The 13,851-nt window shown below is 49.5% G+C and overlaps 6 protein-coding genes across 6 annotated transcripts; 2 read left to right on the top strand and 4 right to left on the bottom strand.

Moving 5' to 3' along the window:
* Positions 1–295: 295 nt before the first annotated feature.
* On the bottom strand, positions 296–2,768 carry N7495_004083 (small subunit rRNA maturation protein TSR1; the record flags this gene model as incomplete). The annotated part of the gene is made up of 2 exons (XM_057206734.1): positions 296–2,598; positions 2,660–2,768. 2 exons carry the CDS (start codon positions 2,766–2,768, stop codon positions 296–298), a joined length of 2,412 nt encoding a protein of 803 aa, XP_057064414.1.
* Positions 2,769–3,028: 260 nt separating this feature from the next.
* On the top strand, positions 3,029–4,705 carry N7495_004082 (WDR46/Utp7 family protein; the record flags this gene model as incomplete). The annotated part of the gene is made up of 2 exons (XM_057206733.1): positions 3,029–3,658; positions 3,734–4,705. 2 exons carry the CDS (start codon positions 3,029–3,031, stop codon positions 4,703–4,705), a joined length of 1,602 nt encoding a protein of 533 aa, XP_057064413.1.
* A 251-nt stretch (positions 4,706–4,956) lies between these two features.
* N7495_004081 (urease accessory protein UreG) lies at positions 4,957–5,950 on the bottom strand (the record flags this gene model as incomplete). The annotated part of the gene is made up of 3 exons (XM_057206732.1): positions 4,957–5,497; positions 5,582–5,680; positions 5,775–5,950. The coding sequence occupies 3 exons, from the start codon at positions 5,948–5,950 to the stop codon at positions 4,957–4,959; spliced, it is 816 nt and encodes a 271-aa protein (XP_057064412.1).
* An 820-nt stretch (positions 5,951–6,770) lies between these two features.
* Positions 6,771–8,375, bottom strand: N7495_004080 (LIM domain-binding protein; the record flags this gene model as incomplete). Its single annotated transcript, XM_057206731.1, has 3 exons — positions 6,771–7,550; positions 7,604–7,891; positions 7,950–8,375. The coding sequence occupies 3 exons, from the start codon at positions 8,373–8,375 to the stop codon at positions 6,771–6,773; spliced, it is 1,494 nt and encodes a 497-aa protein (XP_057064411.1).
* A 525-nt stretch (positions 8,376–8,900) lies between these two features.
* On the bottom strand, positions 8,901–9,368 carry N7495_004079 (Transcriptional activator ptaB; the record flags this gene model as incomplete). The annotated part of the gene is made up of 1 exon (XM_057206730.1): positions 8,901–9,368. One exon carries the CDS (start codon positions 9,366–9,368, stop codon positions 8,901–8,903), a length of 468 nt encoding a protein of 155 aa, XP_057064410.1.
* A 1,518-nt stretch (positions 9,369–10,886) lies between these two features.
* Positions 10,887–13,763, top strand: N7495_004078 (ATP-binding protein; the record flags this gene model as incomplete). Its single annotated transcript, XM_057206729.1, has 1 exon — positions 10,887–13,763. The coding sequence occupies one exon, from the start codon at positions 10,887–10,889 to the stop codon at positions 13,761–13,763; it is 2,877 nt and encodes a 958-aa protein (XP_057064409.1).
* Positions 13,764–13,851: the final 88 nt, after the last annotated feature.

Here is a 13,851-nt window from a genome sequence, read left to right as displayed (position 1 = left end):
AAATTACATAGGATCCTTTGGAATGCTTGGATGGCCAAATTATCTAGGTACGCGAAAACAAATTCAAATAAAATCTAGAAATTAAGAATGCTTGTCACGACCTGGCAGACAACGTTGTGTTTCAACTCAAGAATACAGGAAAAATCGTAATTCATTAAGAACCTTGGAAATGCCTCGAGTCTATTTACTTTTGTGGGTGTCATGACACCAATTCTTGGCTTCAAGATCGTATCATCTCATGATAATAAAAAATAATCCATCTGGAATATTCCAGCTCCAAAAAGAAAAAAAGAATTTACGCAACAACCTCCTCCAAGGCTCGGGCGTGACGAGGGAAGACCCGCTTGTACAGACTGATACCAATGGAATCTTGAGGGTTGATTTTGGCATCGAACAAGGCCTTGAAGTAACCGTGTGTGCCGAGACTCTCCTTGATAAATCCACTGCGACCACGACGGGTCCAGAGTTGCAGTGCCTTGAACCAGCTGATATCCTCGGAGTTGAAGAACATGTATCGGACGGTGACAACCTTCTTGTGAATCTTGAAAGGATGACCAGTGAGGATGGCACGCTTGGCGATAACACGAGCTGGGTCGGATGCGACCACTGTACCAGTACCAATGAGCTCCAGGGTATCGAGGCTCAGCGGCTCTGGCTGGGCATCTGCTGAGTCAAGAACCTCGGGGTCCTCCTCTGTCTTCTTGTTGCGGAATACAAGAATGGGGACAGCGCCCCAGGTCATGGGACCAATCCAAGTGGCAATAGCACTGCGCCCGGGGTGCAGGAAGCGGTCGAACTTGTGCACATTGTTGGGAGTGTTGTCACCGGCAGAGAAAACAGGCTTGACAACCATTCGGCGGGCACCGCACTGGACAATGAGTTCCTCCTTGGACTTGAGGGGCTCCTCAACGAGGGAGCTCAAGTTCATGTTGACGTTGACTACAGTGTTCTTGTGTTCGTGGCGCAACAGCGAGAATAGAGATAAGGGCTGGGCCTTGTTACGGAGAGAAGCAGGCACTGCGCGAAGATGGATGTCGACACGGATACCTGGGTTCACACCACCAACTAAGGCCTCGCGAAGGATGCGGTTCTTGGCTCCCTTGTAGTCACCAATTTGCAACAATCGGCGCCAGTCTTCTGGCTCGAAGGGTCGGTCCTCAGACGTTTCCCAGGCGCTAGTCTTAAAGTTCTTCAAACCTCTGAAGCGAGCTAAGCGCTCTCTAGCCTGAACGTTAGGGTGCAATTCAATCTCGTCAGGGAATTCAAGGTCCTCCTCGGCTTCTTCTCTGCGACTGGCCCGGTACTCCTCCAGCTCCTTTGCCTCATCTTCTGGGGAAGGGTCAAGGAACATCTCTGACTGAGGGTACTCAGAGGGGCCACCCTCGGTCATGGCGTCTTGGTTATCTGGGAATACACCATCTTCCGGAGCACCAGTGGTATCCATTTCCATATCATGATCCTCATCCTCATCCATATCAGATCCAGAGTCTGAGACATCTTCGAGATACCAGGCAGATTGATAGTTAGATGTACCTTTCGGCAGACGCTTGGGCACCAGGGGAATGTGTGAATCGTCGTCTGAGAAGTAGTGGTGGTCATCGAGCAAAACACCCTTGCGTTCAGTTTCAGCGACTGAAACCATATCATCATCCTGCATCTCAATCTCTTCCGGCGCAACATTGGCCATATCATCCTGGTCCGCAGTAGGGCTATCCAAGAGTTGAGGAGTTGTGTTGTTGTCAACGTTCATGGCGTCATCCCGCTTCTTTGTAGCTGGGAGCGGTGCGGCTGTGATGGAATCGATCTGGAAATCGCCCCAGCCCGGGATGTGGGCAATGCGATCGGCCTTCAAGCCCCTGCCACGAACAACACCGGTGACAACGACATCATCAACCACTTCTGAGGTGTTTTCAGGCCACTGGACACTCTCAATCAGCACATAGCTGCGGTCATCACGCCATCGGATACCCTTAGGGGTGGCAGTGCAAAGCGATCGAATCGCATTGGAGCATTCTTGACGAGAGTCAAGTGACAAGACCTTGTCGACAGTGGGGAAAAAGTGGTTGATGAAAGACTTCAACGCAGAAGCAATCTGCGGGCGCTTTTTTGCAGGGGTAATTTTATCAAGACCCTGAGCAACGGTCATGACGTTAGAGATACCCTGGCTTTCAATAGAGCGCAGAAGTAGTTCACCCTCCTCATCAACTTCTTTTTGAGCGGAAGTGACCAAAACCACGAAATCGGCCATACGGCAGACATCCAAAGCGGCAATTAGGTCGAATTTGGATGGCATATAAAGAATGCTCTGTTTAAAACGATCAATACGGACACGTGTGAATCCATCGGGGGAAACATCACTGGAGATGTCGACGCTCTCGTTCAGGGCGCGAATAGTAGCAGCGACATCGATATCAACGGTCAAGGGAATAATGGCGACATTACGTGGTGCACCATTTTGGCCGGTAAAGAGGCTTCCTGCTTGGACCTTCTCCTGGTGCTTCAATTGCTGCCTCTGCCGGGCTTGATTGCGACGATCGAGTTTCGACTTGAGTTGTTGGTGGGGTGTTTTACGAGAGCCCCGCTCAACCTCAACTTTGCCTGGAAGGGTATCAGTGAAATGATCGTTGAATTTTGCGATTTTGAATCAGTTGACTCATACCTTTCGCTGCATCCTTTAAGGCACTCTTGGAAGCATGCTTGGTCTTGAAAGGTTTGTTGGCAGCCTTAGTGGTGTTTCGGTGATGATGCACCGTCTGGGTAGGCGCCATATTGGCACTGGACCCTTTAAATCGGAATGGAAGGGAGTCCAGATTGAATTCAAAATTGAATTCGTCAAGTAGATCTCTTCGCCTTAGGAAATAGAAAGATTGGACGTTATATCCTTCGAGTTCGGAAAAAAAAATATCAAGCGTGCGATAAGAAAAAGAAAAGTGGAGTCAAGCGAGCGGTGAGTGGCTAAATTTTTTAGACTTGGCCAAATTTTTTGGATCAGCTTTTTGGACTTTTCTGCCATCACAAGTTCTCGAAAATGGCGGATTCATCTAGTAAGGCTGTTATGACGGCCGATGACCGTGAAGCGAAACGTCGACTCGCAGAAGCCCAAAAAACCTACGGACGTGGTAGACCGGTTTCGACAAAAAATATCCGCAACAAGAAGCTCAAGGGCAACCTGAAGGCGCAGGAATTCCGACACAAACAAGCAGTTTTGCAAGCTAAGGATGCAGAAATCCTACTTGAGCATGAAGCAGGATTCCTTGAGCCCGAAAATGAGCTGGAAAAGACATACAAGGTCCGACAGGCTGAGATCCAGGAAAGCGTCGGATTGGAGACGGCGAAGAAAGGCTTCGAGTTGCGGCTCAACGACTTTGGTCCCTACCGCGCAGACTATACCCGGAACGGTCGAAATCTCTTGCTAGCGGGGCGGAAGGGTCATGTTGCGACGATGGACTGGCGCGATGGCAAACTAGGCTGTGAGCTACAGCTGGGTGAGACTGTGAGAGACGCGCGATGGTTGCACAATAGCCAATTCTTTGCGGTTGCTCAGAAGAAATATGTCTATATCTACGACCACAATGGTGTTGAGCTGCATTGCCTGTCTAGGCATCTGGAGCCGCTCTATCTTGAATTTTTGCCATATCATTTCCTGCTTGCCAGTGTTGTAAGTCTTCCTTTGACTCTCCAGTGGTTTTAAGGTCATTGCACCGATGCTAACATTTACTTTCTTTTCGCCTAGCAAATGAGTGGCCACCTCAAATACACCGATACATCAACCGGTCAAATGGTTGCAGAGTTGCCTACTCGCCTAGGTGCCCCGACCGCTCTCTCCCAAAATCCCCATAATGCCATCCTTCACGTTGGACACCAAAACGGAACCGTGACACTGTGGTCGCCCAACTCTCAGACCGCACTTGTCAAGGCCCTTGTTCACCGTGGGCCTGTTCGGTCTATGGCTATCGACCGCCTGGGTCGCTATATGGTCTCAACAGGCCAAGATCAGAAAATGAGCATCTGGGATATCCGCATGTTTAAGGAGGTACATTCATACTCTTGCTACCAACCCGGTGCATCTGTCTCGATCAGTGACCGTGGCCTCACGGCTGTTGGCTGGGGTACACAAGTGAGCGTTTGGCGAGGTCTCTTCGACGCAGCCCAGGCCGATCAAGGCAAGGTGAACAGTCCTTATATGGCCTGGGGTGGTGATGGGCAACGTATCGAGAACCTCCGTTGGTGCCCGTATGAAGATTTGCTTGGTGTCGCGCATGACCAAGGCTTCGCCAGCTTGATTGTCCCAGGTGCTGGTGAACCTAACTTCGACTCATTGGAAGCCAACCCCTACGAGAACGTCAAGCAGCGCCAGGAGGCCGAGGTGCACTCTCTGCTTACCAAGCTTCAGCCGGATATGATCTCGCTCGATCCCCACGTCATCGGAAAGCTCGACACCATCAACGACAAGAAGGTGCAGGAGGCGCGCAACCCCGACCACCGGCCCGAGGACCATATGGAGAAGCTCAAGAACCGTGGTCGTGGACGCAACAGTGCTTTGCGCAAGTACCTTCGCAAGAGAGGCCGTACCAACGTCATCGACGAGAAGCGCCTCAAGGTCGAAGCTTTGCGCAAGGAGCATGCTGCTCGTGCCAAGGACAAGAATCAACAAGAACGCGAGGACTTGGGTCCTGCTTTGTCTCGATTCGCCAGAAAAGCTTGATTGTTGTTTTTATTTTCTTTGATGTTGGACATATTCCCATCATCCAGATACCCAGCGGCTTTTTGTGAGATACGGAAGGCTTGGTGCTGCATTTCAGGCGTTGAAAACGGAACCTATCATGAGTGTATAGAAACGGTAACAAAAGCAAATTTACTTCTCGTACGATCAAGTTCCAAAGGTTATTACTATCATTTGAACCAAACCCAATCAGACTCGCAATTGGACTACGCCAGTTTATTGAATCTCTCTATCTACTCATCCACACTCCCGGATCCTTTCACCGCACCCTCCTTCCACCGCTTCAAACTAAGCTCATAAGCACCACTCCCCTTCCAAGCACTAATAATCAAATTGACAACATGATCCATGCCCTTGCCATGCTTAACAACCGCAAAGATAGTCGGTCCCCCCTCACGCATCTTCGCCGCATCCCGCTCCATAACCTTCAAATCAGCACCAACAGCCTCAGCAAGATCAATCTTGTTTACAACAAGCAGATCCGACCCAGTGATACCCGGACCACCCTTCCTCGGCACCTTGTCACCGCCCGCAACGTCGATAACGTAGATGATGAAGTCAGCCAGCTCGCGCGAGTAGTTGGCGGCCAGGTTATCACCGCCAGACTCGATCAGCAGTAAATCTGTCGTGAATTGTTTTTGCAGCGTTTGTAACGCTAGTAGGTTGGCGCTGATGTCTTCGCGGACAGCGGCGTGCGGGCATCCGCCTGTCTCGATAGCTCTGATGCGTGAGGGTGCGAGGGCTTTGTGGCGGGTTAGGAACTCGGCATCTTCTCTGGTTTTTGGTCTTTTGTTAGAATCGTAGAGCTTTCCAAGGTTGTTTCCGAGGTTGCTATAGGACTGGCAGTTTAGGGCTTACCTGGTGAAAATATCATTTGTCACAGCGGCGATGTTGTACTCGTCTCGTAGGGCATTGCACAGAGCCAGCATTAGGGCTGTCTTGCCTGATCCGACTGGTCTGGAAATGTGTTAACTCAGTTTCACGTTTGTATATTGTAGGAGACTGTGCTCGAACAAGGGAAACGTCAATCTATCGATCGATTTGGACTTACCCTCCAATTCCAATCGTGAAGGCACGATCATTCCAGTCACGACCTTCGATTAGTGGCATTTCACGATTGGCGTATGAGCCAGGGCCATCGAGGATCTCGTGGGAGTGACCGTGGCCGTTGAAAGGGTCATCGTGGGAATGGCCGATTCCAGCATCGTGAGAGTGAGAGTGAGCCATCGTTATCGCTGTACAAATGTATTTTGGTATGGAAGTTATCTGAGCGACGAGAACGAGGCGGGGTTCGAGGGTGGGGAAGACGATAACAGAAAAAGAGCCGAGAGCTCCATTATCTGACAGCGGATGTCGCCGATCTCGTCTCTATATCTACACTTGAAGCAGCTACGCGTACATAGCAATTGATCAAGATCAGTGTAATGTATGGATTTCTCATAGTGGCAATATAACAAGCCGTGGGCTAGAGTAGACACCAGAAAATCCTCAATGCACACAGCTCCAAGAAAAAAAAAAAAAAACAAGCCCTACGCCGGAGCAATCGCCAACAGGATATGAAGATCAGGCCATTTCAACCAGGCCATTAAACGAGTAACAAGGAAATCAACCCACAAATCGTCAAAACTCTCAGGCAAAGGACATCCCAAGAAATGAAATAAGAGATGCAAAAGGCAATGAACCCAAGACAACCAAAGAAACGCTTAAAATGGAGATAGAGTACATTAGGATCGGGGTAAATGCCGGACGATGAGGATGGGTGCCGTCTTCCACTTAATAGACATCTGTCAACAAAGGGGTGGCATGAATAAACGATTAAACCTCATCGAATATAAGATTTTATCGTCAGAGTACCGAAAGAAACAAACTGGACATAATTTTCGGAATTCAGAAGATCTCAAGGGAGAGTAAAAGAAAAAGAAAGGGACAAATAACAAAGGCAAAAGCGCTGCCTTGCCCACATACCAAATCCAGCGCCGGCTCCTCTCTTAAATCCATGAGATATGACAAAATAGACAAGAAGTTTGGTGACCAAAGATGTTAGCGTTCATGCAGCTGCCCCTTTCTGCCGTTTCGTTACTCGGGGACTAGCTTTGACCTTGCCGGGAAGAGGTGCAGTGCCATTAGTCTCAATTCCGCCGTCCTCTTCCATTTTGACAGTGCTTGCCCGGCGGCGCTTGTTACCCCCGACATTAGGGCTGTTATTCATAATGACCGGAGATGGTTGAACAGAGCCCGGCATTCCAGGAGGGCCTGCAAGTTGACTCTGGGCAGGGCTGGCGTGGGCTGAGCCGGCCATAAGAGGCGAGCCCTGTGAACCCGGAAGACCCAGATGAGCCATAGCGGGGGAAACAAATTGAGGGGGCCCATTCATGCTGGGGGCCCGGGCAAGTTGCTGCATAGGCATTTGCATGCCTTGCGCCATTGGAGGCGCGAATCCAACATAGGGACTAGGGGTCTGTGTTTGTAGAGTATTGACAAGGTTGCGGAGAGCTTCAGGAGCAGACAATCCTGGATGCGAATGGGAAAATGACAGGAGGATTTGCATCTGGGAAATTGTCTCGGCCACTTCCAAGAATCCCATCACGGCAGTAGGCACGCCGTCGGCAGTGACCATGGATTCTGGGAGTGATATTGACGGGGCTTGCTTCTGTGCCCGCTTCGCAGCATTTTTGGTAAGCTTGGGGCTCTGTTTTTGTTCAGATGCCTCCAGACTCTGAAGATAATTTCGGGAGATAAATTCTTTGTGATTGTAAACGTTAATATCAAGCATCTCAAGCTTGTTATTGGCATCGAAATGAGCACGCAGGTGGCTACTGGTAAATAGCTTTGAACATAATCAGTATAATGCGGAGCAAGACCGAGAGCGAGACATCATACCTGACAATCATTCGGGAACCAGTATATGAAATAGGTCCGCTGGCTCTCGACTATATGCCCGCCATTGGGAGCATCCCGTTCACGGGCACCTTCTACCACCATCTGGATACGACTGATACCACTCGAAAATTGGGTGAGGTAGTACCGTGCAAGTGCCGGAGTTGAAATCTCAAATTGCTTAGAGCCAGTTTGAGGGTTCCAAACACCTTGGCGCAGAACACCCATAGGAGTAAAGAACCGGTCAACAAAGCCCTGCCAGTATGTGAAGTCGCTGGTTTCATTTTGGCTCTAAGATGAAGTAAGTACGACTGATCCACGGTCAAAACATTGAGATGGCAGTGCATACCTCAAATGAACCCAATAATTCGGCGTAGGTGTTCAGGGTTAAAATCGAAGAGCTTTGGCGGTTCATTCTCTGTTGTTGCATCATCATCGCAGCATTATGCTGCTGTTGCTGTTGCGCTTGTGCTTTCATCTGATGCTCCTGGGCAGTCATAGGCTGTTGGCCTTGCTGGGAAGGCTGTTGGCCCTGCTGACCCTGCGGACCTTGATGGGGTTGTTGCTGATGACCCGGTTGTCCATTTTGTTGTCCGGGCTGTTGAGTTTGAGGCAATTTCTGTGGCTGGGGGTTTGGAGTCGCCTGGTGGGTGGGTTGTCCACCTTGGGATTGTACGGGCTGGTTTGGAGGAAGTTGAGAAGGTGGTGGTTGAGGTGTACCGTTTGGGGGAGGTCCGTGTTGTGATTGTGGTGTACCAGCCTGGACTTCATGCATATTTGGAGGTTGCGCTGAGGTACGCTGGGGAGTGTGTTGGCCCTGCTGTGCATTATTTGCCTGCGCTTGCGCTTGCTGAGCCTGGTGTGCCTGTGCCTGGGCCTGGGCTTGGGCTTGGACCTGTGCTTGTGCCTGCTGAATAGCATATATTTGTTGATGTTGCATACTTTGCGGCTGACCATGAGTCATTTGTGGCTGAAGGTGCATATGCTGAAGGTTGACCGGTCGCATTGCTTGGTTGGCCTGCATCGCAGCGATCTGAGAAGCATTAAGCCCCTGGGTTCCGTTGGGTAATGAGACAGGGAGGTTCCCGTGTTGTTGTTGCTGTTGTTGTTGCTGTTGTTGTTGCTGCTGCTGCTGCTGCTGCTGCTGTTGTTGTTGTTGTTGTTGTTGTTGTTGTTGTTGTTGTTGTTGTTGTTGCTGCTGCTGTTGCTGCTGCTGCTGGTGTTGAATCATCATATGTTGACGGAGATATTGCTGCCGCTGATGCTGAAGTAATTGAGGGTTGTTATCTGAGAATTCAAGTCAAATGATTAGTGGGTGTCCGCGAAGAGCAATGACTGGGGTGGGAGGGATCCCATCGGAGCAGTACGTTGGGCCGCGACCGGGGCGGGTCATGTTCTCATATGAGAGACTATATACACCAACAAAGGAAAAAAGGAGAAAAGCCGGTGGAAACTTACAATTCTGAGAAAATGCCTGGGGTTGGTAGACATGCGCTTGGGCGGGACTAAGATGGGAAAGAGCATGGGCGTTCGGCATGGGGCCCCCAGGGCCAGCGGTTCCAGCGCCCGGGGGCATACCCCCCATCATGGGTCCCGCCTGGCTGACTTGAGGCCCACCTGGAGCGGAAACACCAGGATGCATCTGTTGCACCATTCCTTGTCCTGGATGTCCAGCATTTGGATGTTGAGCGGCCATTGGGTGGTGACCCGGGGGCATGGCGTGCTGTGGCATGCCTTGATGGGCAGGAAACGGTTGCGCCATCATCATTGCTAACAGGCAGCAGTCGCCACGGACAAAGAACTACAGAGGCGATCGGCGACTGGCGACTGAAAAGGCGAGAAGAGGGGAGGATGAAACTGGAACGCGACAGGACAGCAGGCCGCTTTTAGCGGATCTCGGGAGCGGAGACCTAGTAAGAAAGATGATAAAAAGGCGAAAGTATATAAGAAGACCCTCAGCCAATTTTGATCACCTGCTTTTGCCGCAGCAGGCTTCGATCTCCTGAAGAGCCAGAAGAGTTAGTTTTGGTGGGGATGATAAGTGAGTCGGGGGGCGGGAGAAGAGGACTGGGGGTGGAATAGGTGCAATAGGTGGAATAGGGAGGGGCTGGGCATTAGAGGGGTTTAAAGCCATAACTAGGTCAACTCACCACTGATCAAATATCAAGAAAGAACACAAGACGATGTATCGCCCGTGAAGGAGAAGAAGATCACCCGGATGGAAGAGGGAACTGGGAGGATCCGGCTCCGAAAAGTGGAGGATGTAACCGAGCAGGACAAACGCGAAGAATAAAGTAGTTATAGAGGGGGGAATATATCGATAAACATATGAGTGATCAACGGAGCAGTTCTGAAGATTGGGGACTTCTTTCTATTCTGTTTCTTCGCCACATTTCACCACCTTTTGGGCTGTTTTTTCTCTCTTTTTTCCAGATCGCAATGTCGTCGCGCTAGTCCCATTTAGGACACATCACGTGAGCCCGTGTATTTGAGCTTTTTTTTCTTTCTCTTCGTTCATTTCTTTTCTCTCAACTACATATGTCTTCGACACCAATATCACTGGAATCATCAGGACAGTTCATATTGGGATCTCCTGATATCCTCTGTTGTCATGATGTCTGATGATACACTCTGATCTCGCCACTAACCAGATCAGCTAATCTTCAAACAACCATCAGGTTAGTGCTGCTGCTTTCTGCTTTTCGAAGTCTTGCCTTGGGTTCGAGGATGACAAACACCTTTTCACTTCTTTACCTTCCAAATCGACCATGACGAGATAGTCCAGTCCTCCCTTTCCCGGTTGGTCTGTTACTTGCCAGTATTATTTGTCTGAGAACCATCTACTTCTATTTCATTATTTTGTTCTGCAACTCTGCATGAGAAACATGACTGATTTGAAATTCTTCCAGGTTCAAACAGCATTCTATACCTAGGTACCTTTATAGCTCTTCGATCAATACCTATCCAATTATATTTCTTTATTTCATCATCTTGTTCCCTGTACAGAGACTCTTGTATCAATCTGTAGCTACTCCGTAATCTGTAGATAAATCTACAACTGGTATCCTAGTCATTTCAACCTTCAAAGGTTGCTGAAGACCAGTTGTGTTTTTATCCATTTAGGACTCGGCTTCATCTATAACTCCAGGAATAATGTCGATCACAATTTGCAGTTCAATATCGATCACGTGATGATATATCTCTTGGTGGAGCTCAGTCTTAGTCAACCCGCATGCAATGATTCACTTTCCGCGACTACATTAAGCTCTAGTGGCATCTGCCCTGGATGTATCGGTCAATGCTCCCAGTTCGGCTGTCTGTCGTGCGCCCTTGTCGTTTCATTGCCCATCGTCGCTATCCCGCACCTACGCCCTGGCGCCGCTTCCATCTATCGCGCCAGTGGCTGTCAACCCCATCGCAGGACCCAAATGAGCCCTCAACTCCCGAAGATATAGTTGACAACTCCCAATCACCTCAGTCAGATGATACTGTGGCCAGCAATGAATTATCTTCCCCTTTCACTACAGATCAGGCTGCGTCACGGCCTTATGGGCCGGCTGTACGCCGGGCCATGAGAAATAGGCTCAAAGGACATGATCAGCAAAAGCAGCAGGATCAGCAATCAAATCCACCACAAACTACCACCATACCTAATTGGTTCTCAGAATACAACACAGTTACTCGAAGCCTCAATGGTCATGATGCAGAACCGCCGGTCCTCCAAGTCGAGATCACCAAGTCAAAATCCATTCCAAAACCAGGGGATAAAAGCAATCATCCAGTTGGTGGAGAAGAACCTCCTTCCTCTGAAGAACCATCAGTATCAAAAAATCGCTATGCTGTATCGGACGCATTATGGGATGAACTGCGGGCATCAGCCAGGGCTGGTTTGCGACTACCACCAGATCAGTATGCCAAAGAGCCAGCAGCAAAAAAGTCACACCTTGTTCTCCAATACCCCGGAAACGATGGCATTTTGTTCTTGAATGCTGTCGTTCAACAACTTTCCCACGATCTCAACACCGATCTTATCACTCTCAATGCTCTAGATATTGCTCAGCTGTTCAGTGAACAGGACTTTGTTGAGACAGGTGCAACATCACCAATCCGTTCTCTGGGCTATGAAGTTTATCGTCCTCAGGGCATATCTCCTGGACCAGAGTCTGTCGACGCTGAATCGGACGGCGATGAAGATATGGACATTTCTCCTATGCAAGGGGGACGGGCAGAGGCTAGCTCCCCTCACTTTATCACTATTGAGCCGAGTAGACAGTCAAACGATGTCTTGTTTCCAAACTGGTCTGGGTTGAGGTCATTGGTTGCGTCCATCAATGGCCAAGTCGATCAAGATGAGAGTAGCTCACGGCATTTTGGCAAGCGCGCAGAGAAACGCTGGTCTCGACTTCTTGATGAGATCATCTCTTCGGCCAGCCAATCTACAGAAGCTGTTCCAAAGGAAATGAAAGAGTCTCCTGAGGCTGAAGCCATCAAACCTGTACATTCTCGTGACACTATTATTCATATTCAGGATTACCGCGACATTCAGAACACACGGGAGGGTGCACGGTTTATCTCGCTCTTACAAAAAGCCATTCAGGATCGAAGAAGATCTGGCACCCGGCTTCTTTTCATCGGTAGTACGTCGCAGGGATTGCAACATTCTTCATCGCCGGATGGAATCAAGATTTTACAAAATGTAATTGATGACAATTTCTCAAAGACTCTCATCATTACACCGGCCATGGAATCAAAAGCGGCAGAGAAAAATTTCGCAGAAGACCAGAAAATTCGAACTATGGACATCAATGTTCGGCATCTTCAGAATATGTTGCGATACCGCATCAACGAGACTTCCTCCATTATCAAGAATAATATCTTTGCCAATCGGGACTGGGAGCTTGACGCAGTATCGATCAAGCAGTCCGGCATCAGAGATCGCTTTTGGTCCTATAATCAGGTTCACTGGGTTGCAACTCTGGCACTTGGCAGTGCGGATCCTAGCGAATTATTTGGTTTTGAACAAATTCGACGTGGTATCGAACTCATGGACAGAGGTGACAAGGTCACCAGTGATTGGTTGCAAGAAAAGGCATCTCAATTGTCTGAGTTCTCGGAGTCTAGCACTGAGCAAACTCGAGAACAGCTACTAAGCTCCCTTCGCAAGACTTGCAACACACATGAGAAAAAGTTGCTCAATGGTGTTGTTGATGCAAAGAGCCTACGTACCACTTTTGCGGATGTTCATGTCCCAGCTGAAACTATTGACGCTCTCAAGATGCTCACTTCTTTGTCCCTGATTCGTCCTGAAGCGTTCACCTACGGTGTTCTAGCCACGGATAAAATTCCTGGTCTTCTGCTATACGGACCCCCAGGTACCGGTAAGACACTACTAGCCAAGGCCGTCGCCCGAGAGAGTGGAGCTACTGTACTAGAAGTGAGCGGATCCGAGGTGTACGACATGTATGTCGGTGAAGGCGAGAAGAATGTGAAAGCAATATTCACACTGGCCAAGAAGCTGAGCCCATGCGTAGTGTTCATCGATGAAGCGGATGCCATTCTTTGCTCACGTACGAGTTCCAGTAACCGCTCCTCTCACCGTGAGCTAATTAATCAGTTCTTGCGTGAATGGGATGGGATGAGCGATACCTCTGCCTTCATAATGGTCGCTACCAATCGGCCCTTTGACCTAGATGATGCGGTTCTGCGCCGTCTACCCCGACGCATTCTCGTGGATCTTCCCACTGAGAAAGACCGCGAACAGATCTTGAAAATTCACCTAAAAGAAGAAAAACTCGACCCCACTGTCGACTTCGCCGAACTGGCCAAACAGACTCCGCTTTACTCCGGCTCTGACTTGAAAAACCTGGCTGTTTCCGCAGCATTGGCATGTGTTCGGGAGGAAAACGATCTCGCCGCAAAGCACCAGGGCGATGAGCCTTACCAACATCCCGAACGACGCACATTGACCCGTGCACATTTCGAGCGGGGCATGGGCGAGATCAGTGCCTCTATCAGCGAAGATATGTCCTCGTTGGCGGCAATCCGGAAGTTCGACGAACAGTACGGCGATCGCAAGAGTCGCCGCCAGAGGAGTCCTGCTTTAGGCTTCGGTTCTCCCAAGGCAGCCGAGTCTACTCCTGATACTGTGCGTGTCCGAGCGTGAGTTCCATGCAGCTAACTTGGGAGAGCTACCATGCTTAAGTATAAACCTGAACAAGATTCACCCCCCTCAATCCCAACTTTGTATCATT

This window comes from Penicillium taxi, assembly GCF_028828555.1.
Source record: "Penicillium taxi strain IBT 34144 chromosome Unknown utg000003l_segment0_segment0, whole genome shotgun sequence".
Classification (NCBI taxonomy): Eukaryota; Fungi; Ascomycota; class Eurotiomycetes; order Eurotiales; family Aspergillaceae; genus Penicillium; species Penicillium taxi.
The sequence above is the reverse complement of the archived record's forward strand: the minus strand, read 5'-3'. Positions and strand labels throughout refer to the sequence as shown.